We start from the raw sequence: 24,645 nt of genomic DNA on the forward strand, positions 1-24,645 counted from the left end.
GTTTTGGGTGGGTCTCTGTGGATTTGGGGGTTCCAATGGATTTTGGGGTCCCTATTTCTCAAGACAAACACATCTGGTCAGCAACACCCTCCTGTTTATCGAGGGGCACTGGGCCAGCTGGGAGGGGCTCCCATGGATCTGGGTGACTCCCCCTGGATCCCAAGGAGGTTCCTATGGCCCTGGGAGGGTTCTGGTGGCTCCAGGCATCCCTACTCCTTGAGGAAGAAGTGCATCTTGTCTGCGATGAGTTTCCGTTCAGGATCGAGGCGCTTGAGCAGCTGGGCCAGGGCGTTGACAGTGGCATCGCTGCTCAGCCCTGTGCGCTTGGTCTGGAACTTCTTGAGCAGGTCCTTCGTGGTCATCGGCTTTCGGGACAGGTAGCGGCGCACAGCCTCCTCCGTCAGCTGCACCTCCCTGCGGTTCAGGGCAGGCGGGGTCAGCGGGGTCGGGATCCCACAGCACCTCAACCTGCTGCCCCTCAAACTCACCCGCTGTTGGGGGTTGACTTCCCGGAGTGGGGCTGAGGTGTGCATTTGCCCGAGGGGGGCCCCGGCTCCGCCTTCAGCCGCTTCTGGGGAGGGGGCTCGGACCCCCCTGGGGTGGCCCGGCGGCCTGGGGGATGATAAGGAGGTCAGGAGGGATGTGGGGGGATCCCCGGGAGGGAGTTGGCAATTGCCCCCATTCCAAAATATCCCTGTGACCTCTCCCAAGCTGTCACCCAGCCCATCAAAAATTCATCCTGAGACCCCTCAATACCCCCCCCAAACCCCTCAATACCCCCCTAGATGCTTCTGGAGCCCCTTCAGTGTCCTCCAGCCCCCCAAACCCCTCCCTGGACCCCCAACTTTGCCCCAGAGCTCCCAATAAGCCCGCAGACTCCAACCTTCCCCTCCAGTCTCCTGTAATCCCCTCCCAACCCCTGCCTGGGATCCCCACAATGCACCCCAGACCCCCAAAAATCCCCCTGAGCCCCCCCAAAACTCCAACCTCCCCCCAAGTCCCCTGAAAGTTCCCCAGCTCCAAATGCCCTCAGGACCCCCAAAACCCCCACCTTGTTCTAGCCTGGCAGCTGCAGCCCTGAGAGTCCCCCCGGTGCTCCCTGAGTCTGTGGGGGTCCCAGGCCGGGACCCCCCCCTGGAGCTGCTGCCCGAGGCCCTGCGCTCCCGCTTGGGGGGTGTCTTCTTCTTCTGCAGTGGGGGGAAAAGCAGGAAGGGCTCAGAGGGTGTCCAATCCCTCCACAGCACCCCAAACCCTCCTTGGGACCCCATCGCCATGGAGGGAGCAATGACAATGACCCACAAGCCCCCCAGGACCTCCCAGAACAGCCCTTCCACCAGGACCCTCCCGGACTGCCCAGCCTCCCCTTACCGCCATGAACAGTGCCGAGGATGTCTCACTGTCGATGTCACTCTCCTCCGATGTCTGTGACTCATCACTGCTTTCTGGAGGGGTTAATGGTGTAATAAACTCGGTTTTTGGGGGATTTTCCCCCAGTTCCTGCGGGAGGGTGGGTGGGTTGAGGGAGAGTCTTACCCCGTTTTTTCTTCTTTTCCTGGGGGGTGGGGGTTGCTTTTCCCTCTTCTTCCTCCTCCTTTTCCTCCACCTTCTCCTCCTCGCTCTCCTCACTGCTCTCGCTTGCCTCGTCAATACCTTTGTTAGGGAGGGTCCTGAGGATCTTGGACCCTAAAAATCCTCCCAAATCCCACCTCACAAACCAAAAGGGGGGTCCTGAATCCCTCCCCAACCCCACCTTTTGGGCCTTCCTCCTCCTCCTTGGGCACTTTCGCTTTGCCGGCGTCTTCCTCACCAGAGCTGCTGTAGGATAAGAGGGGATTGGGGAGGTCAAGAAGAGGCTTGGAGGGAATTTGGGAGTCCCCGGGGGGGGTGGTTCTGGGGTCCCGGGGGAATTTTGGCATCCCTGGGGAGGTTGGGGGGGATGCTTTTGGTAGGCACAGTGCAGTTGGAGGTGTCACAGGGGTTCCCCACCCACCCAAAATCCCCCGAGGGACCCCCCAAGCCGTCCCCAGCCCCATTAAACTCCCTCAGTGATCCCACAACATACCAAAATCCCCCCAAATGCCTCAGGACTTCTCTGCCAAGTATCCCCCAGGGAGCCACAAGCCCTCACTACGGTCCCTAAAATCCTCCAGGAACTCCCAAAATCCCCCCTAAACCCCTCCAGGGACCCCCAGTCCCACCTGGAGCCGTCGGACATGTAATCCACCTCCTGGCCCTCGAAGTCACCGTCATCGCTGTCCTCAAGCGCTTCGTCCTCAGAGCCCTTTCTGCCCTTCCTCCTCTTTCTCCTTGGGCCCCCCCCAGCAGCCTTTGGCCTCGCTGCCTTCTCCCCTGGGAATTCCAGACATTTGGGGATTTTATGGGGATTTAGGGGGGATTTGGGGAGGAGGACTCTGTGGCTTTGGGGCATTTGAGGTGTTTTTGGGAGAATTTCGTTGTGGTTTTAAGTGGATTTTGAGATTCCTTCCTCACCCTTGGTCTTGCTCTTCTTGGAGCAGGGGAGTTTTGGGTGGATTTGGGGCCATTTTGGAGAAATTTGAGAAGGATTTAGGGGCACTTTGAGGAGGATTCTGTGGGATTTTGGGATCTCCCCCTCACCCTCAGCATCGCTGCCCTCGCTCTCCTCTGAGCTGAGCTCCAGATCCTCCTCCAGGTCGTGGATCCGGAGTCCCCCGCCCTTGCCTGGGGCCTTCCTCCCCTTGTCCTTATCCTCGTCCTCCTCATCCTGGTCTCGCAGGCGTCGCTGCTGCATGATGCTGAAGTGGTTCAGCACCTTGTTCCTCCTGGGGAGGAATTGGGGGGGGTGGTCAGCAGGGATGGGAGGGGAACTGGGGGGCTCTGAAGGGATCTGGGGGACTCACAGGGGCCAGGAAAAAATTCAGGGTGGGTGGGAGGGAATTTGGGGGGCTCTGAGGGGAACTGGAAATGGATTTAGGGGGCCTGGGAGGGAGCTTGGAGTGTCTTCGAAGGGATTCGGGGGGTCTGGGAGGGGATTTGGGGAGTCTGGGGGATCTGGAGGTGATTTGGTGGGGCTCTGAGGGGCCTGGGGGGGGAGTCTGAGGGATCTGGGAGGGACTTGAGGGGGCTCTGAGAGGTTTTTGAAGGGGAGGAGTTCTAGAAGGGGATTTGGGGGGGCTGGGAGAGAATTTGGGGGACCTTGGAGGGGATTTAGAATGTCTGGGAGGGGATTTCGGGTCTTCCCCATGCTTTTTGGAGTCTCCACCCAGGTTTTGGCATCCCCCCAGATTTGGGGGTCACCTCTCCCACTCCTCCTCGGCCTCCTCAGCTGTCAGCGTGCGGTGCCGGGCCAGGGGGGTAAAGTTGTACCAGTTCCGGACCGGGAAGGCCTCGAAGGCGCCATCGGGACACTGGGTGAACACGTAGTAGGAGGCGTTTTCTGTCACCCCGCCCTTCTTTACCCCCCGGAACCTGTGAGAGGGGGATTGGCATCTTGGGATCCCCAAAAACACCCCAGATTTCCCCAAAACAGGGGAATCAAAATCCCCATGCAAAACACCCCCCAAAACAGCTCAAAATCTGCAAAAACCGCCCCACTTCCTTCATCACCCCTTGGGAAAGGGGGATCAGCATCTGAAAACGCCCCAGAATTCGCACAAACTCCTTCACCACCCCCAAACCCCTATTCCTTTTCCCATTTCATTCCTATTCCCATCCCATCTGATCCCAATCCCATTCCCTTTTCCACTCCCACCCTCACCCCAAATCCCAAATTTCCCCCCTCCCCTCTCACTTTCTGCCAGTTTTCCCGTTAACCCGCAGCAACCAGGGCTGGTCCTCAGCCCGGAATTCCCGCAGGACGATCCCATATTTCTTCCTCCGTGCCTCCTCCCGCAGCTTCCGGTGGAATTCGCTCCCAGCCCCAGACTCGGGCAGCTCCTCCTCGGCATAGATCCGCTTGTTGCTCATGTCCCGCTCCATGCGGGCCTGGATGTGGATTTAGGAGTAATCGTGACCCCAAACCCCAGTGTTCCCAACCCCCAGGCCTCCAAATCCTGCTGCTGACAGAGCAGGATCAGATCTGGATCCCAGAAGATCCGGATTGGCCCCAAATCCTGCCTGAACCTGGACTGGGATCAGACCCAGATCCCTGACCCCAAATCCCACCACTCCTCCAGACCCAAATCCCACTACTCCCAGCCCAAATCCTCAGATGGGATCCAAACCCCGGAAATGGCCTCAGACCCCACCATTCCCAACCCCCGAGGCGACCCCAAATTCCCCCTGCACATGGAGCTGGATTCATCCAGATCCTGGACCCCAAATCTTGCCATTCCCAACCCAAATCCTGCCAACTGGAGGAGTGGGAATGGATCCAGAATCCCAAATTTCCCCCAGATCACCCCAGGATGCCCTGGGACCTGTACCCAGATGCTCAGGGTCACTCTGAGCCCCCCCAAAAGGCCTCCCAGGACCCCCGAAAGCCCCCCTGGGGCCCCCTCACCTGTGCCCAGGTGCTCAGGGTTACTCTGTCGGCGCTGTTGAAGGCCATGATATTGTAGCGTTTTGGGGTGTTCCTGTGAGGGTGCAAACAAACCCCTCAGATTCTCCACCATCACCTCCAGAGACCCCCAAAACAACCCTCAAACCCCCCAGCCCCTCAAAATAATCCAAGACCCCCAAAAAACTTCTTGAGAGCCCATGACCACCTCAAACCTTCCAACTCTGACAACCCCAAATTCCCCCCCAAGACCTTCAAAACAACACCCAACCTCCCCACAAGACTACCCAAAATCACCTGAGACCCCCCAAAACCACTGATACCCCTCCAAGTCTGATACTCCTTGCTACCCCAAAACCACCTGAGACCCCTAATCTCCCCATAGCACTTCCAACCACCCCCCAAACCCTTCCCGAGCCCCTCCAAACCCTCTGAGCCCCCCGAGCCCCCCAAGAGCCCCCCACTCACTTGGGCACCCTGACCACATACTCGCTGACCACCTGGGAGCTGCTGCCCTGCGGGACAAGATGGGGTTTTGGGCGTCCCAGAGAGAGATGGGGGTGTTTGGGGGAGGTGTCCCAGGGGGTCTGGGGGTTACAGGAGCATTTGAGGAGGCCCAAGGGGTCCTAGGGGTGGGGCCCAGGAGGTTTTTGGAGGGTTTAGGCGTTGCCGGGGCGGGGGGGGAAGTGGGTTGTTTCCTGGAGTGGAGGCTAGGGGATCCCCCACGTGGTTCCTGAGGAGTTTTGGGGGGTCCCAGGGAGACTTTGGGAGCCTTCCCTTTCCCCCCACTCACCAGCGCGGCCATCGCGGGGGGAGAGGGTGGAGCACCCCGAGATCCGGCTCAGGGAGGTCCTGGGGGAAAAAGAGGGAGGGGGTCAGGGCCTGGGGACCCTCAAGGCTGGGACTTCCTCAAAGTGGGTACACCGCGCAGATCTTCCAGATACTGCCGGCCCCCTCCCAGGGACCTCAAAGCCTGACCAGCCCCTACCGTACCCCTCGCAGACCCTTTCCAAGTCCCCCAGGACGCCGCCAAGACTCTCACAGGGACTCCCAGGACCACCCAAAGCCCCCCGGGGCCCCTCCGCCCCCACCGCCACCGCTTCCTGCCGGAACCGGATGTTCCCGGAGTCACGTGATAGAAAACCCGACCCACAAAAATATTCACGTGACCGGAAGTCTCGCCCACGGTCCGCCGATGCGTCACCATGGCAACCGCGGTGGCCCGGGGCCACAACGGCCGTGCGTCACCCAAAAAACCAGTTTTCACTCTAAAATCTGGAGTTTTCATCTCAAACCGCTCATTTTCACCCCAAGTATCACAATTTTGCACCCCAAAACTTTCAATTCTCAGCCCCAAACTGCAGTTTTTACCCCAGTCCCCCTTTTACATCCCAAGATGGGACTTTTTTAGCCCCAATCCCCCCTAGCTCCCCCGAAAATGGAGCGTTTCCACCTTTTCCCCAATCCAGCTGTATTTCATCGCAAACCTCGAGTTGTTTTTGTTCCGTTTATTTGTGAAGTTAAAAACAAGCGGTAAAAAGTAAAAACTTTGAGCCTTCGGTGGTCGGAGTTTTCCAGATGCTCCGGAACGACACAGACACGGCGGGGGGGGGGCGGCCGGGGGGGCTCGGGGACCCCCAAGGAGGGTTCTGGGGGAATTTGGGGTGTCCCAGGGGGGCCTTGAGGACCCTGTGGGGGCTCCAAGGGGGTTTGGGGGGGTCCCCAAGGGCAAGTTGGGGGCCCCTGGGGGAGTCTTGGGGTCCCCAGTGGGGATCTAGGGGTCCCCACAAGGGGATGAAGGGTTTGGGGTGGGTTTTGGGGTTCCCCGGGTGGTTGGGGGTCCCAGGGGGATTTTTGAGTCCCCATGGGTGTTTGGGGGATCCCCGGGCACGTTTGGGGGGTCCCCAGCGGCTCCCAGGAATGTTCGAGCGGCTCTGGGAGGGGCTTGGGAGGGAGAGGGGGTGGGGGAGGGGGGAGACCTCCCCCGGGGGGTTTTGGGGGGTCGTGGGGGGCCGCTCGCCCCATCCGGCCGCAGCCGCTCGCCCAAAACAAAAGGGGGTCACAGACGGGGGGGCACGTTGGGGTCACTGAGCCTGCAGGGGGGGAAGCAGTGTGGGTGGTAGGGCTGGGGGGACCCCAGATGCCCAGGAGGGCATTCTGGGGGGCCCGTGTGGGGGTTGGGGTTCTCAGGGGATGAGTCAGGATGTGCTGGAGGACTCCTGCAGTACCAGCCCCCCACACCCTCCCCCCTCCCGCTCTGCAACAGCATGGTGTGGAACATCTCAAGGTGGTTTTCAGGGAGTTTTGGGCATTCCCAGTTGGGTTTGGGGGTCCCAGGAATGGACTGGAAGTCCCCAGGGGGAGTTCTGAAGGTCCCAATGGTGTTTTGGGTGTTGCGAGGTGGGGTTTGGGGTCCCGGGGGGTGCCCATTCATGGAATTTTGGGGGTCAGGATGTGCAGGGGGACTCCTGCACTGCCAACCCTTCCCCAGCAGGAAGGTCCTGGGAGGTTTTGGGGATCCTGATCTTTTTTGGGCATGTTTTGGGGCCTCCTGGCTGGTTATGGTGGTCCTAGCCAGGAGGGTTTAATCAGCCCCACAGTGTCTGGGTGTGTGTCTATAGGCACAAATCCCACCCTGGGCAGGGAGACTGTCCTGGGACTTTGAAGCTTCTTGAAAGGGGGTGGTTTGTGGGGGTCGTGGCAGGGGTTTTGGGGTGCCAGGAGTGCCATACCTGCTGTCCCTGCTGCGCGGGGGGGGGCGCAGGCCCAGCCCCGCCGGGGGTCTGCCCGTAATATGCCGCTTGCTGCCTGTAATACTCGGCCCAGGCTGCGCTGTAGTCGGGCTGGGGGCCTGGGGGGGCCCCAGGACCACCCCCTGAGGCCACCTGGGCTGCTGTAGGGAAAAGGCAGGGGTGGTCAGGGCAGGAGGGGATCTCCCTAGAGCCCCCACAGATGGGATTTCTGGTGGGGGACTCACCTTGTTTCTTGTAATATTCCTCCCATGCCTTGGTGTAATCCTGCTGCGGAGGCGCCCCTGGCTGCTGCGGCTGCTGGCCTGAGGGAGAGCATGGAGGGTTTAGGGGTACCCCGGGGTGGGTTTAGGGGTCCCCAAGCAGGGTTGAAGGGGACAGAGGGGCAGGTTTGGGGTCCTCAGGGGTAGTTTTGGGGGACAGAGGGGTGCTATGATCACCCAAGGGCAGTTTGGGGGGTCAGAGGGGCAGATTTGGATCCCCAATGGAGTTTGTGGGGACCTTGGGCAGGGTTCAGGGGTCTCTGTGAACGGTTTGGCTTCGGGGGGGCGGATCAGGGGGCCCCAGGGAGGGTTTGTAGGATCCTCAAGGGGAGCTTTGTGGATCCCAGGAGGGTTTTGTGGGTCAGGACCTGCCAGGAAGAACTCCTGCAACACCACCCCTTCCCCAGGAGAGGGTGACGTGGGGAGTCCCAGGAAAGATTTTTGGGGAGTCCCGGGGAGTATGGAGGCTTCCGGACCTTCCCAACTCTCCCCCCCACCCCCATCCAAATTCGGGGTGCCCACCTAGTTTCTTGTAGTACTCCTCCCAGGCCTTGGTATAGTCGGCCTGGCCGGTGGGGGGAGGCTGGGGGGGCTCCCCCTGCACAGGGGGGGCGGCGGGGGGGGGCTGCGCTGGCACGGGCCCAGGGGGCTGCTGGTAGTAGTGCGAGTAGTAGGCGGCCCAGGCCGCGTTGGGGTCCGGGGCGGGCGCCTTGCCTGGAGGGGGCCCCAGAACCACGGTGTCAGCCGAGGGGGCCCCCAAATCTGGGGGGGGTAGCCCAAAATTTGGGACTTCCCCCCCCAACACAGGACACTCTCGAAGTCAAGGGGGCATGGCAGGGGTGGGGTCTGGCATTGCCACCACTTGGACAGGGGGTCCTAAAAGGCCCAGGCTAAGTTGGTGAGTTCAAAGAAGGAGCCCAAACTCAGGGACACCCCCCACAACCCAAGTGGTCAGAGCCTGGAGTCTGCCACTGCACCAAAATCACACCAGAGGGCCCAAAAACCCCAGTGTAAGTCAGGGGGAACCCTCCAAAGGTGAAGAAGACCCCCAAACTCAGAGACCACCCCCAAAATCCCAGAGCACTTCCAAAACCAGGGGTAACATCCCACACACCATTGGGGTCTACCGCATTTGCCCACTCAAACCCGCAAAACCCGGTGGGTCAGCCCCAGGGTGGTTTCCCATACCCTTGTGAGGCTCCCCAGAAAGTGGGCCCCCCCTCCAAGTCCCGGGGGGTCACAATACTCACTGGGGTCGTGGGGGGCTGGCGGCTGCCACTGGGGGTACGTGTTGCCCCAGCCCTGTGGTGGGTACTGGTGGGGGGGTGGCCCCCCCGGGCTGCAGAAAAGGAGGGGATCAGGGGTGTTGGATTTGGGGGACCCTCCCCAAGAAACCCCCAAAAAAGGCCAGTACTCACTGTGGGGGTGCTCCAGGGGGACCCTGGTTGAAGGGTCCAGGGTTGAAGGGGCCCATGGGGCCAGCAGGTCCAGGGGGACCCCCTGGGCCAGGACCAGGGCCGACGGGGCACAGCGGGCCCTGGGGACAGAAACTGGGGCTCAGGGGACGTTTGGGGGACCCCAGCAGGGGTTCTGGGGTCCCTCAGAGATATCTGGCTTTGTGGCGGAGGGCTTGGGGATCCTGGGCGGTATCTGAAAGGGCTCTTGCAGTACCACACTTTCCCCACAGGAGGGCGACACCGACATGCCAAAGAGTTTTGGCGGTTCCAGTAGGGTTTTGGGCATTTTTTGGGATTTGGATTTTTGGGTTCGTCTAGAAATATTTTAGGGTGTCCCACCTCAATCTTCTCCTCAATGAGCTGCTTGGCGTGGTCGATCTGCTGCGGGGTCCCACGGATCACAAACAGTTTGAAGTTGGGGTCCCCATTCGGGGGGAGCTGCCGTGAGATCTCCACGAATGCCCCTGTCTGCTGGTTGATGGCCTTGACGTTCTCCCCCCCTGCACCCCAAAATCCCCCGCGGTCAGAGGGGGCACCCCAAAACTGCCCAAGGCCCCTACGAGCCCCCAGTCCTCCCTGGGCCCCCCCAAACCCTTCTGGAACCCCCAAAACCCCTCAGGGGATCCCAAAACATCCACTGAAGAACCCCAAACCCCATACTGGGACCCCAAAAGCCCCAGAGGAATCCCAATGCCCTCCTGGGACCCCCAAACCCCCCTGCAAACCACCGAACCCTGATGTGGGGACCCCCAACCTCCCCCACAATGAGCACCCCCTAGGTAAGAGAGAAGAAAGGGCTTTTAGGGGGGGGATCAGGTAGTAGTGGAGGGTCTGGATGTATTTTGGGGGTCTTTTAAGGGTGTTATGGGTGGTTTGTGGGGGGGTCAGGATTATTTGGGTAAACTCTGGTGGGAGTCTATGGGATTCCAGGAGTTACAGGTGTTCAGGATAAGCTCGAGGAATGTTTCAAGGGGACGTTGGGGCGAGCTGGGGTAGGAGGATTTAGAGGGCTTGGGGGTGAAATTGTGGTCCAGGAGGGGTTTCAGGGTTTGGGGGTGCTGTGAGGTAGTTTTGGGGGTGCTTGAGGGGGCAGTCTGGAGCAGTTCAGGGGAGAAATTAGGGGGGTCTCGGGAGAGGTTTGGGGAGTCTGGGGAAAGATTTGGGGGGTGCTTGTGGGGATTTTGGGAGCTAGCGGAGGAATTGAGAGGTGCCGGGAGGGGTTGGAGAGTCCTGGTGGAGGTTTGGGGGGGCGAATTGGTGGATCCTGGGGGTCACCCCCACCTCACCTCTGCCGATGACAAGCCCGCACTTGTGCGTGGGGATGGAGAAGGTCATCTCCCCACCGGGGGGACCCCAGCTGCCTTGGCCCCGGCCCCGGCCGCGCCCCCCTGGCGGCAACCCTGGCCCGGGGGGTCCTGGGGGGCCGCTCTGTGGGCAGGAGACATCAGGGGGGGCAGAACCCCCTAAACAGGGGGGACACTCCCCCCCAAAAAAACCCTGCCCCTAAAACAGTTTATGAGTCCTCCCCTAAATAAACCTCCTGACCCAAAACCAGCTCCTAATCCTCCCCAAAAACCCCTCCCCTAAAACAGCTCCTGTCACTCCCCAAAGTGCAGCCCCCTCCCTAAATAACTGCCTGCTCTGCAGGAGGTCGCTGACCATCCCACCACGCCAAAGCCCCCTCCCCAAATACCCGCAGGCTCTGCAGCAGGTCGTTGATAATCCTGGCCGCATGCTCGCAGCGCTCCGGGGGTCCCATGATGTGGGCGATTTTCTCCGGCCCCGTTCCATCGTCTGTGGGGTTTGGGGGGTGTCACGGGGGGTCCCCACACCCCCGGTTCAATGGGGAGGGGTCCTTACTGGGAGAAGGGGCTCCCCAAACCTTGCTTGAACTGGATCCGCACCCCGGCGTCATTCTGGATCTTCTTGATCATCTCCCCGCTGCGGCCGATGACGACCCCGACTGAGTGTCGCGGCACTGGCACCTGGGGGGTAATTTGGGGGGATTTGAGGGGCCTGACCCCGCCTCGGAAAAAAGCGGTAGGGGTGGAGAAGAGAGGGTTTACTTGAGTGAAAAATGGGAGTTTTTGGATTAAAGAATGTGAGTTTTCGGGTGAAAATCAGAATTTTTGCGGTGAAAAATGCAATTATTAGAAACTGCAATTTTCTGTGCTGAAGAATGGGAATTTTTGGTTGAAAATTCAGGACCTTTATTAGAAACAAAGAATTTTTTAAATGGAAAAATAGCATTGGTTTTTGATTGAAAACTAAAATCTTTCAGATTGGAAAATGTGATTTCTTTGAAAAATTTTAGGAACTTAGGAGTAAAAAATGAGGGATCTGGTTTGAAAAACAGGATTTCTTTAGAGTAAAAAATGGGGGCATGGATTAGCATTTTTGCCACAAAATTCACACAAAAATTTGGGGTGAAAAAGGGGATGTCTGAGGTGAGATGGGGTAGTTTGGTTTGAAAAAATGGGTGTTTTTTTGGAGTGAAAACTGGAGATTTTGTGATGAAAAATGGGATTTTTGGGTGCCAAAGGGGATTTTGGGGACACACTCACATCAATGCCCCCGCCCAGGCGGGCGCCGTAGTCTGAGCGCTCTCCGAATCCACCCTGGTCGCGCTCCCGAAGGATGTCCAGCACCATCTCACAGGCTTGCTGGGAACAGGGGTTTGGGGGTTCAGTTTGGAGCTGGTTTGAGGTTATTTTGGGGTGGTTTTTGGGTGCCTCTTACCTGCACCTTATAGGGCTCCCCGATGATCCGCAGGGGTTTATCCACGTTGGTGTTTTGGGAACCGTCTTGGATCAGGATCATCTTCACCCCTGCCCGTTCCTGGGGGGCATCAGAACCCCTCAGTGCTGACCCCTTCCCCCCAACCACCCAGGGACCCCCAGGACAGTTCTGGGGTTCCTGGAGCTCTCCCCCCCTTCCCAATCCTGCAGGGATGACCAGAGACACCTAAACCCCCCTCAGTGACCCCAACCCCCACCCAATGACCCCAAAATCCCTAAATTTCCCCATGCCCTCCCCAGTTGGGATTTTTGGGGGCACCTGGAGCTGTTTGATGGTTTCCCCGCCCTTCCCGATGACCAATCCCGCTTTTCCTGCCGGGATCATCAGCTCCTGGACTGTGCCATTCTGGCCGTTGGCAGCATCAGGAAAGGGTCCTGGGGGGCCCCCCCTGCCCCGTGACACGATGTCGTCCAGCAGTGCCTTCGCCTTCCTGGGGAGGGGTTGGGGGTGTCACTGGGAGGATGTGGGGGGCTTAGGCAAATTTTGGCAGGGTTTTGGAGTCACTGGGGGATTTTGAAAGGTTTTAGGAGGATCATCTGGGGGTTTAGGGAAGATTTGGAAGGGTTTGGGGAAACTTGAGTGGAATTTGGGGGCATCACTGGGGGGTTTGGGGGGATTTGGGAGGACTCTGAGGGGGCTTGGGGGAGATCCAGGGGGAGGTTAGGGGTCCCAGGGGGATGTTTGAGGTCCCCTGAGGGGTCCCAAGGGAGATTTGAGATCCCTAGGCAGTATTTTGACAGTCCCTAAGGAGGTTCTAGGAGTTTTGGGGGTCCCAGGGGTATTTTGGGGCTCCCGGGGGGGTGGAGTCACTCACTGCACAGACTCCGGGGACCCCGTCAGGGACACACTGCGCTCCGGTAACCCGCCGCTGTCTGGAGGGACATAGGAGGGTCAGTAGGGTCTCCCCACACCTGGGGGTTGTCCCCCATAATCTGGGGGCCCTAGGAGGGTTTTGGGGCCTAAGCCCCCTCATACCTGGGGAGATCTGCACTTTGCACCCCGAATCCTGCTGAATCTTGTTGATCTGTTCCCCCCCGCGGCCAATGACTGCAGGGCGGGACACACAGAGTGGGGTTTGGGGATGTTCCTGAAGTCCTCCAGGGGGTCCCCAGTGCCCCAGGACCCATGAAGATCCCCTAGGACCCCTCCAGACTCACTGAGGCCGACCATCCCGTCAGGAACCCGGTATTCCTCCGTCACCGTTGTCCTGGGGGGCACCAGGGGGTCATGGGGACCCCAAAAATACCCACAAGCACCCCAAAACCCCCCAGGAACCACCAATTTCCCCCAGCTTCCCAAAGACGTTTTAAAACCACCCCAAGATCCCACAAAAGCCACCAGAACTTTCAAGCCCCCTCCCGAGGACCCCTCAAGCCTCCCCCCAAACCCTTTAGTATCGCCCAAAAAAAATCCTCAAATCCTGAGGACCCCACCAGGAACCCTGCCCTTCCTCCTGGACCCTTCAAACTCCCCCCAGGACCCCCCAAAAGAACTCCTCCCACTCCCCCAATACTCCCCCAAACCCTCCTGGCCCCCCATACCTGGGTGGGGGGTGGATGGGCCCCATCGGTGCCGGCAGCGCTGGGGGGGGAATCTGACCTGTCTGTGGGGGTCCCCCCGGTTTGGGGGGGCTGGGGGAGCCCCAACTTTCCCCCAAGACCCCCCAACTCCCTCCCCCTTCTCCCCAGCCTCTCCCAGCCCCCAAACCCCTCCGTAATTCCCCAAACCACCCCAAGAACTCCCTAAGAAACACCTTGAGACCCCTCAAACCTTCCCTTCTCAGACCCGCAACCTCCCTCTGGACCCCCATAACCCCCCTCACACCTCCCCCAGGATGCCCTGAAACCCCTCCAGGACACCCAAGTTTCCCTTTGGCCATGCCAAACCTCCCCTGGACCCCCAAATCCCCTTTGGGGAACCCCCAACTTCCACCCGGGGCCCCCCAAACCTCCCCAGGACCTTCCACAGTGCCTCCTCCTGGGAACAACCCAATACTGCAGGACCCTCCCCAAATGTACTGTCACCCAACCCCCTGCCTGGGACCCCCCAAACCTGCACTCACCATCCCCCTGTGCCGCCAGTTTCTTGCTCTCAGGCTGGTCTGGGGGCGGACGGGGACACAGTATTAGGGACCCCCCTGCTCGCCCCCCCCCCGCAGGGTTTTGAGGATCGCCCCCACAGTCTGGGGGGTTCTTCCCGGATTTGGGGGCCCCATACCCCCCTTACCGCCATCCTCCAGCTGCCGTTTCTGCCCCCCGAAGCCCCCGAAGTCAGGGGGCGGGGGGTTGTTGTTGGGCACCGGAGGTGCCGCATCCCCCCCGATCTTGGCTGCAATCTGGGGGGGTAAGTGAGAGGGTCACCCCAAAACTGTTGGGACAGAAGGCCCTAGGGAGCTTCAAAACCCACCAAGGACTGCCAGAATCTCCTCCACACAGGATCCCCAAAGCCCCTTAGAGTACCCCCACCAACTCATAAAAGAGTTCCCAAAACGCCCCAGGAGGCCCCAAACCTCCCCAGGTGCTGCCTCCCTTTCCCCCCCAGGGACATCCAAACCGCCTTGAGAACTCGCAGAGAACCAGCCAAAATGCCTGGGGGGGAGTCAGCCCAAAAGAGAGACACACCCCCAATGCCCCCGGCACAAGCAGGACCCCCCCCAAACTCTTTCGTGAGCAGGGCCCAAACACCGAGAAACCCCCAAAACGGCCCCCACGAGACCGGGGTCCCCCAAACCAGCTCCCACAACCACGTTTGAGTGCCCTAGGAACTTCCAAAACGCCTCGGCGAGGATGGAACGGCCCCAAACCCACCCAGGGGACCCCCAAAACCCCTCCCTGAGTCCCCGAGATCCTTCACGCCGATGGGCCCCTCCACCAACACGAGACCCCCGCCCCCCAAAACTCCCCAATTTTGGGAACCCCCCGAAATCCCTCCCTGACCGCCCCCGAGGCCTCTGGCTAAGGCGGGATACCCGAACTGGGGGTGTCGGGGGGGGAGTTCAGCACCCCCAAACCGCCTCACCGTTAAGTGGGGTGTTAATTACGGTAATTACTGTAACTGCGGCGCCAAAGGGCGCGCGATAGCGGCGGAGGGCCTGAGGTTTGAGGGGAATTACGGTAAAGTGCCGTAACTACCGTAATTACGGCGCTAGGACCTTCCAGAACAGGGGGAAAACAAGCTGGGGGGACCCGGGATTTTATTGGGGCACGGAGAAGACAGAAATTGAGGGGGAAACGCGTGGGAGCGGTGTCCCGGGGGTGGGCGAGGTGCGAGCCCCCTCCCACGACCCCGGGGGGGCGGGGCCTTACCGGGAGCGTGGGGGCGGGGCCGCGGCGCCCCGGGGGGGGTCGCGGGGGGTCCCCGGCCCCTCCCGCCGCCTCCCTCCGCCCCGCCGCGCCCCTCACCTGCCGCGCGCGCTGCACCGCGTCGGCGAACGCGTCCTTGCGCCCCGTCCCGCCGCCGCCGCCGCCACCGCCGCCGCCCCCCGGGCCTCCCCCGGGCCCGGCCGAGGGAGGGGCGGCGGGGGCAGCCCCAGGCTGGGGGGGCGGGGGCGGCGCGGGGCCGAACTCGGACATGGCGGAGGCGGCGACGGGCACGGGCCGCGCTCGCCTCGGGCCGCGCGGGGCACGCTGGGAGCGCGGCGGGGAGCCCCGCCCTCACCGGCGCCGCGCGGCCAATCGGCGCGCCAGGGCGCTATGAGTGACGGCTCTCTCGGCCGTTCAGCGGCAGTGGGCAGTAGGCAGCGGCCAATGAGAGAACTGAAGGCTCCGGCGCGCCGCGATTGAGTCGGGTCGGCGTGAGTGGCAGCAGGACGGGCCAGTGGGAGCTCGCTGTTTGGCCGCCGTGCGTAGGCGGGACTGGGGGGTGCGCAGCCAATTACGCTCCGCGTCGCGCCTGGGCGACCCCGCAAGGCGCCGCGATTGGGCGACGAAGCGGAAGTCTGGGAAAGGGCGGGGCGAGGAGTGATTGACACCGGTCGCGACTAACAGTGCGCAGTGACCGCCTCTCTCTCCCGCGCCGCGCAGCGATTGGAGAAAGCATATGACTGACGGCGAGTGCAGCCAATGGAGTGAGGGCAGCGGCACGCCGCGCTGCAAATGGCGGGCGCGGGAGAGCCGGAGCTTCATTAGAATGACAGGCGTAAGGATCATTCGGCGGCGGGAAAACTAGGCGGCCACTCACAGCGGGGTGTAGTCTGATTGACAGCGCGGCCAGCTAATGGCCTGCGTCGCTGCGCGCCTGGCGTCCAATGAGCTTAGAATGGCGATTTAGGGCGGAAACGTCGATCAATCAGCGGCCGGGCTGGAGGGGAGGGGGCGAGTCTGCCGCGCTCTGTGCCAATTGCGTGCGAGGAGGGAACCCCGTGCCCCGTCCCATGCACCGCCCAGGTGCTTCCAGTCTCTCCCATTTCCCCCAGTTTGGCCTCAGAAGGGTCAATAAATAAAAGTTTATTGGGGGGGAAGGTGCGGGCTCCCACTGGGCCCCGCCCACTCCCCAAGGCCTCAGTTTGGGGGGAATTCACAGTATTTTGGTATAAAAAACCCCAAACAAATCACCCAAGGCGTCACTTGCGGCACCTGGACAGCTGTGAACAGGTGTGAAATGGAGAGCTGTGCACAGGTGTGTCCAGGTGTGTCTGAAGCCGCATCTGGCTGTGTATCTGGCTGTGCACAGCCATGTCCAGGTGATTCTAGGTGTGCCTGGATGTTCTCAAGTGTATCCAGGTGTTCCCAGGTGTGTCTACAGCCATGCCTGAGTGCAGAGCTATTTGCAGCTGTGTCCGTTTGCGCACAGGCGTAGCCACACGCATGGCCGGGAGAGTCCAGGTATGCACAGCTGTGTTTCCAGCTGTGCCCAGGTGTGTCCAGCTGTCTGCCCAAGTGTGTCCACATGAGCACAGCTGTTCCCAGCTGTGCTCACAGATGTTTCCAGGTGTGGCCACCCCCAGCCTTGCTCTCAGTCCTGCAGCTCCCCAGTTGTCGTTCCCCCACCCCAGCAAACTCTGGGTGGGGGGGGATCTCGGCTCCCTCAGATCCTCAGGGCTCATCATCCTCGGATGTCAGTGGCTGCTGGTGGAGGAAATGTGGGGTCAGTGGAGGAGCTCCATGAACCCCCTCCTGCCCCAGAACCTCCCTCTTATCAGGGGGTCTCCCATAGCCTCAGCCCCTCTCCAGGGAGTCTCCAATTTCCCCTCACCCCATGTCCCCTATGTCCCCCCACCATCCGGGGTGCCCCAAGCACCGCCCCCGGCCCCATTTCACTCACCAGGGGGTCCCCAAGCCCCCCACCATCCAGGGGGTCTCCGGGCCCTTTCCGGAAGGCAGCGTTGGCGAAGCTGATGCTGTTGGTGCTGCGCCGGCGCCACCCCTGCCACAGCACCCTGGCCACCACCCCCAGGCACAGCACCAGCCCTGGGACGTACGGAGTGGGGTCACGGGGGTGTCACCGAAACCGGGACACCCCCCCAAGTGACCCCCAAAATCCAGGACTTCCCCCGCAAAGTCCGGGACCGCCCGATGGCCCCAATGGCACCAACCCGCCGGACACGCCTGGTGGCCACGGGTGGGAACTGCAGGGAATGGAACACCCCCAAACGACAATCCCCCAGTGGGACCCTCCCCTTTGGGACGCCCGCGCCTTTGAAAATCCCCCAGTCCAGGCCCGCCCCCGAATTTCGCCTCCATCCCGTTTTGGAAGCCCCCCTCAATCCCGCCATTTTTGGCATCTCTGTTTTGAAACTACCGCCCCCAACTTTGAGACCCCCCATTCTGCCCCTAAATCCATTTCCCCGCCCCTTTCAGGGACCCCACTCTCCCCAGACACCCCATTCCAGACCCCCTTTATTTGGGACACCCTGAATTTCACCCCTCAACCCCCTCCAATTTCCCCCCCCCAAATTTTGCCTCCTCCTCCAACTAGGGCCATACCGAGTGGCAGTAGGATCCCAAGTGCCGTCAGCCCTGGCTGGGCCCCCCTGGGCTCCCCCGGCCCCATGAGGTCACCTGTGGAGATTGGAATGTTCAGGTTGTGGACAGTGGCTGTGGACAGTGGGTCTGGAAGGGAGTCATGGCTATTACCTGTGGAGGCGTTTCCCGCTGTGCTGAAGTTCCGAGCAGAGGGCCCAGGAGTTGCGGCAGGCTCTGGGGGAACATGGGGGACAGGTGAACCTGGGAGCTGGTCTCAGGTAGGTTTGGAGGAGTTTAGTGGGGTTTGGGGAGGGGGGGGCCTCAGGGGGTTACCTGTGACACAGGTGTGTCCATCAGTGTCCAGGTGCTCCCCGTCGGGGCAGGCGCAGGTGAACCGGGGGGAGCCAGAGCCGCGGGCAGGGGAGGGGAGGCACAGGAAGGAGCAGAGACTCCCGGGACCCTCGCAGTGGTTGGGGCCTGTGGGTGAGGCAAAGGTGGGGGGGTGGGAGGGGTCCCTGAGGGAATTTGGGGTCACTGGGGGGTCCACAGGGTGACGCTGGGGTTCCCTGAGGTGTTTGGGAGAGAAGTTGGAAGTCCCTGGGCTATTTTGGGGGTTCCTAGGAGTTGGTTTTGCGGTATTTTTGGGCTGTTTTTGGGTTTTTACCTGCTGGCTGCTTCTCTGGGTGCAGCACCACGATGGCCTCTGGACTGAAAAGCTCCTGGGCCACCACCTGAGGGGCAGAGGTGCCCTCCCGGAGCTGCGCGGCCACCAGAGAGCCCCGGGGAGGATTGGTCCAGAAGGCCCAGTCCTGGTGGGGGGGACATGGGGGGTCAGGGGTGACACAAGGGGGACATTGGAGGGTCCTGTAGGATAGGGGGGGCATTGGGGGTTGGGGGAGGAATGGGGGTGGTTCAGGGGAGGCATTGGGAAGGGATATGGGGGCAGTCCTGGGGGACACAGGGAAGGTCAAGGGGGAAGGGGACAAGAGGGGTTGGGAGAGAGACATGGTGGGGGGGGTAACATTGAGGGAGTCCTGGGGGGTCCCAGGGGTCTCACCTGGAAGACGGCAAGGCCAAGGGGCTGTGCCAGGTGCTGGGGGTCCCTCAGGTGTGTCCGGCGGCCGCTCCCATCCAGGGCCACGCTGGACACGGTGTGGAGGCGGCCATCGGCCCAGTACAGGCGCTGGGAAGCTTGGTCTGGGAGCACGGAGGTGTCAGGGGCGAATTGAAGGGCCTGGGGGCACAGGGCAGGGCAGGGGGACACTGGGGGGACATCGGGGTCAGGGGAGACACAGGGCTGGGGACACCCAGTGCAAGCATTGGAAGGACAGGGAGGCATGGGGGAGTCTGGGGTGGGTCAGGGGGGTCTAGGGAACATGGGGACAGGTTTGGGAACAGGTCTGGGGACACAAGGTAAGTGTGGGGACATGGGGACAGGTGTGGGGACACATTTGGGGACAGGTGTAGGACCCTCACCCAGGGCCAGCCCCTGGGGCCGCTCCACGTCCTCAGTCACCAGGGGCTCAGGAGGGGCCCCATCCTGGGCCTCCCGGGCTATGTGGGGGCGGGACCCCCAGTCCGACCAGTACAGGTACCTGGGGGACACCAGTGTCACCAGTGTCACCAGTGCCACCAGTGCCACCAGTGTCTCCTTTCCTCCCCATGTCTCCCCTGTACCCCCCCACAGCTCCCTTGTCCATTCCATCCCATGTCATTGTCACCCCCCATGTCTCCCTGTGTCCCTCCATGTCCCCAAAGCCCCATCCCCCCTTATTGTCACCCCCCGTGTCCCCCCACATTCTCCTGTCTCCCTGTCACCGTTCCCCCACATTCCTGTGTCCCCCCGTGCCCCCCCTACTCCCCGTACCCATTCAGGGGGTCCACGACCACCCCCCAGGGCCGTGTCCGGGGGTCCTGGTGCAGGGTCCGGTGGCGGGTCCCCAAGGGGTCAGTGACAGCTACGCGGCCAGAGTCGGGCTCAGTCCAGTACAGGAGCTGGTGGATCCAGTCCAGGGCGATTCCAGCCGGGGATCCTGGGCCCAGGACCACCCCCAGCGGCACTGCTGGGCCCGCAGCCAGGGGGGCTCTGCGGGGCACTGGGGGTCAGCGGGATGAACTAGGGGGGAACTGGGGGGAGTTGGGGGCACATTTAGGAAGACTGGGGGGGGATTGGGGGTCCTGAGGGGAACTGAAGGGACCCTGGGGGTATTTTGGTGCATTGGGAGTGATTGGGGGTTACTGGGAAGGATTGGGGTCATTGGGGGGGTCACTGGGCAGTCACTGGGAGCACACAGGGGCATTCTGAGGGGTCCTGGGGCACATTGGAAAGGTCCCAGGGGGTCTCCAGGTGTCATTGGGGGTCCAGGGAGGGATTCTGGGAGTGTTCAGGGGGTCCCAGAGGGCCCTAGGGAGGTCCCAGGGGATCTCTGGGGGTCTCTCACCTGTAGATGAGCCCCTCGCTGGGGTCCCCCCAGAACAGGGACCCCACCTTGACGCTGATGTCCAGTGCGGCCGCGTGCTTGAGGGGCCCCCGCAGGATTTGGGGTTCTGGCCCCCCCAGTGCCAGCACCTGGTGCCGGGTGCTCACTAGGAGGGTCCCAGGGGGGCCTAGAGGGGGCACCAGAGTCACCGCCTCGAAGGGAACCGCCTCAGCCCCCCAAAATCACCCACGACAGATCCTCAAAGTCCCCATATGGCTCTTCAAACCCCTGACACTCCCAGCCCCTCCAAGACCCCCAAATTCCCCTTGACCTCCCTCGGGACTCCTGATGCACCCCCCCCTCTGGCCCCTCTAATCCTACTGAGACCCCTCCAAAGCCCCCCATGGACCCCCAACCCCCTGGGACCCCTCTCCACCCCCAAAACTCCCACAGGATCCCCCTTTTCCCCTTGAGGACCCCAACAACCCCCCAGGGGAGATTTGGGGGTCAGGCAAGGATCCCCTGCAGTGTCCCAGTGGGGTTTGGTGTGTTTTGGGGGGTCCCAGGGGGAAGGGTTGAAGGTATTTTGGGGGGAGTCTCACGCACCGTGACATGTCCGGTTGTCGGGGTCCAGGCTGAAGCCTGGGGGGCAGAGGCACTCGAAGCCCACCGGCAGGTCCCGGCAGCCGTGGGAGCAGCCGCCCCATCCCACCAGGCACTCGTTCACCCCTGGAGGAGCACGGCAGGGTCAGACTCCCCAAAATCACCTACCCCAAAAGGGGCACAGACCCCCAAAGTCCCAGGGAGGAGAAGCTGGGGGGAGGGGGGGTAGAAGTGGTGGTTGAGGGGGGTTAGAGGGGGCCTGGGGGTTGAGGGGTGTTGGGGATGGGGGCGCAGGGGGGATTTTGTGGAGTTTTTGTGGTGGGATTTAGGGGGTTTGGGAAGGGTCTGGAGAGGGTTGGGGGGTTTTTGAGGGGGAGATTTTGGGAGGCTCTGAGGAGTGTCTTGAGGGGGTCTTAGGGTGTTTGGGGGGGTTTGAGGGGGGCTGTGGGGTATTGGGAAGATTTTGAGTTTTTGGGAGGCGTTTCAGGGAATTTCGGGGGGGATGCGACTGTCTGGCAGATTTTGGGGTTTTCAGGGAATCTAGGGTGGTTTTGGGGGTCCTGAGGGGGGAAGTTGGGTGGTTTTAGGGGGTCTCCCGGAGGAGTTTTAGGGCCGCCCCTCACCGCACTCCTTTAGCGGCTCGTCCGACCAGTCACGACAGTGGCGCCGCCCATCGCAGACCTGCCCTATCGCGATACACTCGCCCGAGCGGCAGCGGAACCAGTGCGGCGGGGGACACGACGGGGCTGGGGGGGCACAGGGAGTGGGGTGTCAGAGACTGAGATACCCGTGAAACACTCCCCAAAACTCTCCCTCAAACCCCCCAAGGTCCCTTAAACACCTCCTGATCCTCTCCCACATCCTTTCAACCCTACCCCAATGCTCCCACCTTCCCCAACTCCCCCTAAACCCCCCACGCCCCCCCAGACCCCCTCAAATCCTCCTCAAAACCCCCTCAACCCCCTCCTCATCCCCCTCAAAAAACCCTCAGACCCCCCTGACCGCCCCCCAAACCCCTCCGAGCCCCCTCAAATACCCCCAAACCCCTTCTGAACTTCCCCCAGCCCCCCAGACCTCCTCAAATTCCCCCCAGCGTCCCCGCCTGGTACCGTCGGGACACTCCTCCTCATCATCGCCGTCGCGGCAGTCGGGGGTCCCATCACAGCCTCGGGCTCCGGGGATGCAGCGCCCGTCGCGACAGCGGAGCTGCCCGGGTGGACACGGCGGGGGCGCAGCTGTGGGGGCGCGGGGGGGTCAGCGGGGTAGTGACGTCCCCCGGGCATCCCAGTCCCTCCCAGTCCATCCCAGTTCCGCCCAGTGCCCTCCCATCGCACGCACCACACCCCTCCTCATCGGAGCTGTCGATACAGTCGGGGGTCCCGTCGCAGCGCCACCGCCCGTGGATGCACTCGCCGGACCCGCAGGGGAACTGCAGGGACGGGCAGGCGCGGGGGGGGCGGGGGGTCCCGCACACTTCGGGCTCCTCGTCTTCCCCTTCGCGACAGTCGCGATCCCCGTCGCAGCGCCAGAGCCGCGGGACGCAGCTCCCGTCGCGACAGCGGAAGAAGGAGGGAGCGCAGGGGGGCGGCGAGGGCGGGGGGTCGCAGCCCAGCTCATCTGCCCCGTCGGGACAGTCTCGCTCCTCATCGCAGGCAAAGGATCGCGACAGGCACGAGCCGTCCCCGCAGCGCAGCTGGTCCGGGGGGCACGGCGGGGGCGCTGGAGGGGGGAGAAAGTCGAGTCAGGGACCCTCAAAATACCCCTTAAAGGAACGCAAAGTATCATCAGGAACCCCCCAAATACCCCCAGGATGCCAAAAGATCCCCTGGGATCCCTAAAATCCCCCCGGGTCGCCACCCCCCCACCCAGAGACCACCAAACTCTCCAGAGACCCTCCCAGCTTCTCCCCAATTCCCCCAAGGACCCCAAAACATCCTCAGGGACCTTCCAAACCCTCCCCGAACTCTGGGGGTCCCAGGGGGAAAGTCCCAGCCCGGGGTAAGGGCAGGATGTCAGTCCGTGGATCCCATTTTGGGAGTCCCCGTCCCATTTTTTGGGATCCCAGAACAATTTTCGGGGTTTCGGTCCCATTTCGTGGAATCCTGCCCCGTTTTGGGAGATTTTAGCCCCATTTTGGCATATTTAACAGCATTTTGAGCGTTCTGGTCCAATTTTCGAGGTTCCGATCCCATTTTGGAGGAGTTTGACCTCACTTTGGGGGGGGTTCTCTTCCCATTTGGGGAGATTCCGGTAACATTTTGGGGAGCTTTAGTCACATTTTTGAGGTCCCAATCACGTTTCTGGGGCTCCCAGTCCCATTTCGGAGGGGCCCAATTCCATTTTTGGGTGTTTTAGCCCCATTTCGCGTGGTCCCAGTTCCCCCTCGGCCACGCCCGGGCGCGCCCTCCCCGCGCGCCACGCTCTGATTGGCTCGAACAGGCTCCGCCCCCACGGGTGGCCAGTCTGAGCTCAGCCAATGGAAGCCGCGTCCGTCGCGGGGCGGGGCGGGCCGCACACGCTGATTGGTCCCGTTGGGGCTCGGGGTCGGGGCCTCCCCGCCCGTGAGGCGGGGGGTGACACGTGGGGGGCCCGCGGGGACTTTGGGAGTCCTGGGTGGGTCACGGGCGGTTCACGGGGGCGCCCCGAAAACCAACCTTCCACCCACCCGTGGGAGACACCCCTGGGGACGGGGGTGGTGTCTTCGGCTTGGTGGGAACAAATCGCGTGTCGGGGGCGACCTCCTGTGCCTCCCTCGGTCCTTCCCGGTTCCTTTCACCCCCTTCCCAAATCCCCTCACCGGATTCTCGGTGCCCTCCCTCCCCCCGTGTGTCTGGGCGTGTGGGGGTCCCCCAACCCCTCGTTAACCCCCTCCGGACCCCCAGAATCCCTCGCCCTACTCCCCGCACCTGCGCTCGGTGTCGTCGTCGCCGCCGCCGCCGCCACTCCCAGAAGGAGCAGGAGGATACCGGCGGTCTCGGAGCATTTCCCGGTGCTTCCCGATCTCCTCCCGGTGGTCCCAGAACCGACCCTGATGGTCCCAGATCCGCTCCCGGCTGTTCCCGCTCTTATCCCGGTGCTGCCGGGTCCCATCCTGGTGTTTCCCGCCTCCTTTCTGCTGGTCCCGGGCTCTATCCTGAGCTCTATCCCGGTTTTCCCACTCGGGTTTCGTGTCCTGGCGCCCACCGGGAGCAGAGCCGGGGCTTGGAGGGATCCGGGCGGTCGGTGACGGTCCCGGTTCGTCCTGGAGTTGATCCCGTTTCCTGTGCTGGCTCTTGTGCAAATCCCAGTCCGTCACGGCGTTCCCGGCGCCACCGCCCGTGGCCGCGGGTCCCGTCTATCCCCATTTAACGGGCGGGGGGGAGGAGCTCGGGGCGTTCAAAAAGGCGGAGGGTGGGGCGGGAAAACCGGGAATGAGGGAGGGAAATGCGGGAGGGACGGACGGAAAGCCGTGATGGGGCGAGAGGCGGACACCGGCGCATCCGGAAAACCGGGATGGGGAAAAAAAAACCGGGATAAAGGGTGGAAAACCGAGAGGAAAGTGCAGCAGGAAGGAGAGAGGGCGGGACACGGGAGTCCCTTTTCCCACGCCCTGGCCCTGCATTCAAAAGCCACTTTTTAAGTGTTTTCCCGCGGGATTAATCTTGGCTTTTCCACTGGAGGTGATTCCCAGGAGGATTGGAGCAGGATCGGGGTCTGGGGCACGAAAGGGTTCAACTCCCCCAATCCCCCCAGGTGACGGGATTCCCCCCCGGCCCCAATTCCCAGGGGAGGGAGGGGTCGTTGCTGCAGTGCTTCTGGGAATGACACGAATCCCACAGGGGAGGGAGCACCCCAGGGACCCTCCCCCAAATTACCCAGGGACTCACTGGTCCCCCAGAGATCCCCTAATCCCCAGAGTCATCCCAACAAATCCCCCACACCCAAGCCTCCTCTGGAATCCCCCAATTCCCCCCCAGGGACCTCCCCTGCTCCC

The 24,645-nt window shown here is 62.0% G+C and overlaps 3 protein-coding genes across 16 annotated transcripts; all 3 read right to left on the minus strand.

Moving 5' to 3' along the window:
* Nucleotides 1-77: 77 nt before the first annotated feature.
* GTF2F1 (general transcription factor IIF subunit 1) lies at nt 78-5,617 on the minus strand. 6 transcript variants are annotated; one of them, XM_085046065.1, is made up of 14 exons: nt 5,471-5,617; nt 5,271-5,329; nt 4,946-4,992; nt 4,481-4,553; nt 3,770-3,963; nt 3,277-3,447; nt 2,617-2,801; nt 2,199-2,349; nt 1,751-1,812; nt 1,534-1,650; nt 1,369-1,442; nt 1,052-1,187; nt 489-612; nt 78-414 (listed from the first exon to the last, which is right to left on the minus strand). In XM_085046065.1, the coding sequence occupies exons 2-14, from the start codon at nt 5,280-5,282 to the stop codon at nt 210-212; spliced, it is 1,551 nt and encodes a 516-aa protein (XP_084902191.1). In that variant the 5' UTR covers nt 5,283-5,329; nt 5,471-5,617; the 3' UTR covers nt 78-209. The 6 variants fall into 6 exon arrangements, with proteins under 6 accessions (XP_084902191.1, XP_084902188.1, XP_084902189.1 ...); XM_085046062.1 differs by having other exon boundaries at nt 1,751-1,815; XM_085046063.1 differs by having other exon boundaries at nt 1,751-1,815; nt 5,569-5,598.
* Nucleotides 5,618-5,970: 353 nt separating this feature from the next.
* On the minus strand, nt 5,971-15,367 carry KHSRP (KH-type splicing regulatory protein). 4 transcript variants are annotated; one of them, XM_085046048.1, is made up of 20 exons: nt 15,052-15,367; nt 13,973-14,081; nt 13,809-13,847; nt 13,288-13,327; nt 12,904-12,953; nt 12,722-12,793; nt 12,561-12,618; nt 12,005-12,176; nt 11,687-11,785; nt 11,512-11,610; nt 10,830-10,932; nt 10,641-10,741; nt 10,234-10,375; nt 9,287-9,447; nt 8,909-9,027; nt 8,740-8,829; nt 8,013-8,215; nt 7,455-7,532; nt 7,210-7,370; nt 5,971-6,570 (listed from the first exon to the last, which is right to left on the minus strand). In XM_085046048.1, exons 1-20 carry the CDS (start codon nt 15,316-15,318, stop codon nt 6,562-6,564), a joined length of 2,172 nt encoding a protein of 723 aa, XP_084902174.1. In that variant the 5' UTR covers nt 15,319-15,367; the 3' UTR covers nt 5,971-6,561. The 4 variants fall into 4 exon arrangements, with proteins under 4 accessions (XP_084902174.1, XP_084902176.1, XP_084902175.1 ...); XM_085046050.1 differs by having other exon boundaries at nt 15,148-15,366; XM_085046049.1 differs by having other exon boundaries at nt 8,013-8,204; nt 8,741-8,829; nt 15,052-15,366.
* An 809-nt stretch (nt 15,368-16,176) lies between these two features.
* On the minus strand, nt 16,177-24,038 carry LOC146422795 (low-density lipoprotein receptor-like). Of its 6 annotated transcripts, XM_085046044.1 has the most exons (15): nt 23,579-24,036; nt 22,011-22,391; nt 21,782-21,907; nt 21,296-21,418; nt 20,676-20,798; nt 20,091-20,256; nt 19,517-19,735; nt 19,126-19,244; nt 18,707-18,846; nt 18,314-18,458; nt 17,983-18,126; nt 17,821-17,883; nt 17,671-17,745; nt 17,009-17,154; nt 16,177-16,812 (listed from the first exon to the last, which is right to left on the minus strand). In XM_085046044.1, exons 1-15 carry the CDS (start codon nt 23,760-23,762, stop codon nt 16,780-16,782), a joined length of 2,187 nt encoding a protein of 728 aa, XP_084902170.1. In that variant the 5' UTR covers nt 23,763-24,036; the 3' UTR covers nt 16,177-16,779. The 6 variants fall into 6 exon arrangements, 5 of the variants coding, with proteins under 5 accessions (XP_084902170.1, XP_084902169.1, XP_084902168.1 ...); XM_085046043.1 differs by having other exon boundaries at nt 16,177-16,809; nt 17,671-17,883; nt 23,579-24,037; XM_085046042.1 differs by having other exon boundaries at nt 17,671-17,883; nt 23,579-24,037.
* Between the last annotated feature and the right edge of the window lie 607 nt (nt 24,039-24,645).

This window comes from Lichenostomus cassidix, unplaced genomic scaffold, assembly GCF_008360975.1.
Source record: "Lichenostomus cassidix isolate B80296 unplaced genomic scaffold, HeHo_3.0 HiC_scaffold_39, whole genome shotgun sequence".
Lineage (NCBI taxonomy): Eukaryota > Metazoa > Chordata > Aves > Passeriformes > Meliphagidae > Lichenostomus > Lichenostomus cassidix.

What these genes read in the sequence shown, in the direction of transcription:
- GTF2F1 (XM_085046062.1), bottom strand. An exon ending in GCCGAGGAGGAGTGGGAGAG is followed by an intron (nt 2,802 to 3,276) that starts GTGACCCCCAAA and finishes ATTCCTCCCCAG; the next exon opens with GAGGAACAAGGTGCTGAACC. An exon ending in CGAGGGCAGCGATGCTGAGG is followed by an intron (nt 2,350 to 2,616) that starts GTGAGGGGGAGA and finishes TGGAATTCCCAG; the next exon opens with GGGAGAAGGCAGCGAGGCCA.
- LOC146422795 (XM_085046042.1), bottom strand. Translation starts at nt 23,762, where the DNA reads ATGGGACCCGGCAGCACCGGGATAAGAGCGGGAACAGCCGGGAGCGGA. An exon ending in GACGACGACACCGAGCGCAG is followed by an intron (nt 22,392 to 23,578) that starts GTGCGGGGAGTA and finishes TCCCCCCTCCAG; the next exon opens with CGCCCCCGCCGTGCCCCCCG. An exon ending in GGGGGCTTGGGGACCCCCTG is followed by an intron (nt 16,813 to 17,008) that starts GTGAGTGAAATG and finishes TTCCTCCACCAG; the next exon opens with CAGCCACTGACATCCGAGGA.
- KHSRP (XM_085046048.1), bottom strand. Translation starts at nt 15,318, where the DNA reads ATGTCCGAGTTCGGCCCCGCGCCGCCCCCGCCCCCCCAGCCTGGGGCT. An exon ending in CAAAGTGCAGATCTCCCCAG is followed by an intron (nt 12,619 to 12,721) that starts GTATGAGGGGGC and finishes ATGTCCCTCCAG; the next exon opens with ACAGCGGCGGGTTACCGGAG. An exon ending in ACCTGCTGCAGAGCCTGCGG is followed by an intron (nt 10,376 to 10,640) that starts GTATTTGGGGAG and finishes TCCTGCCCACAG; the next exon opens with AGCGGCCCCCCAGGACCCCC.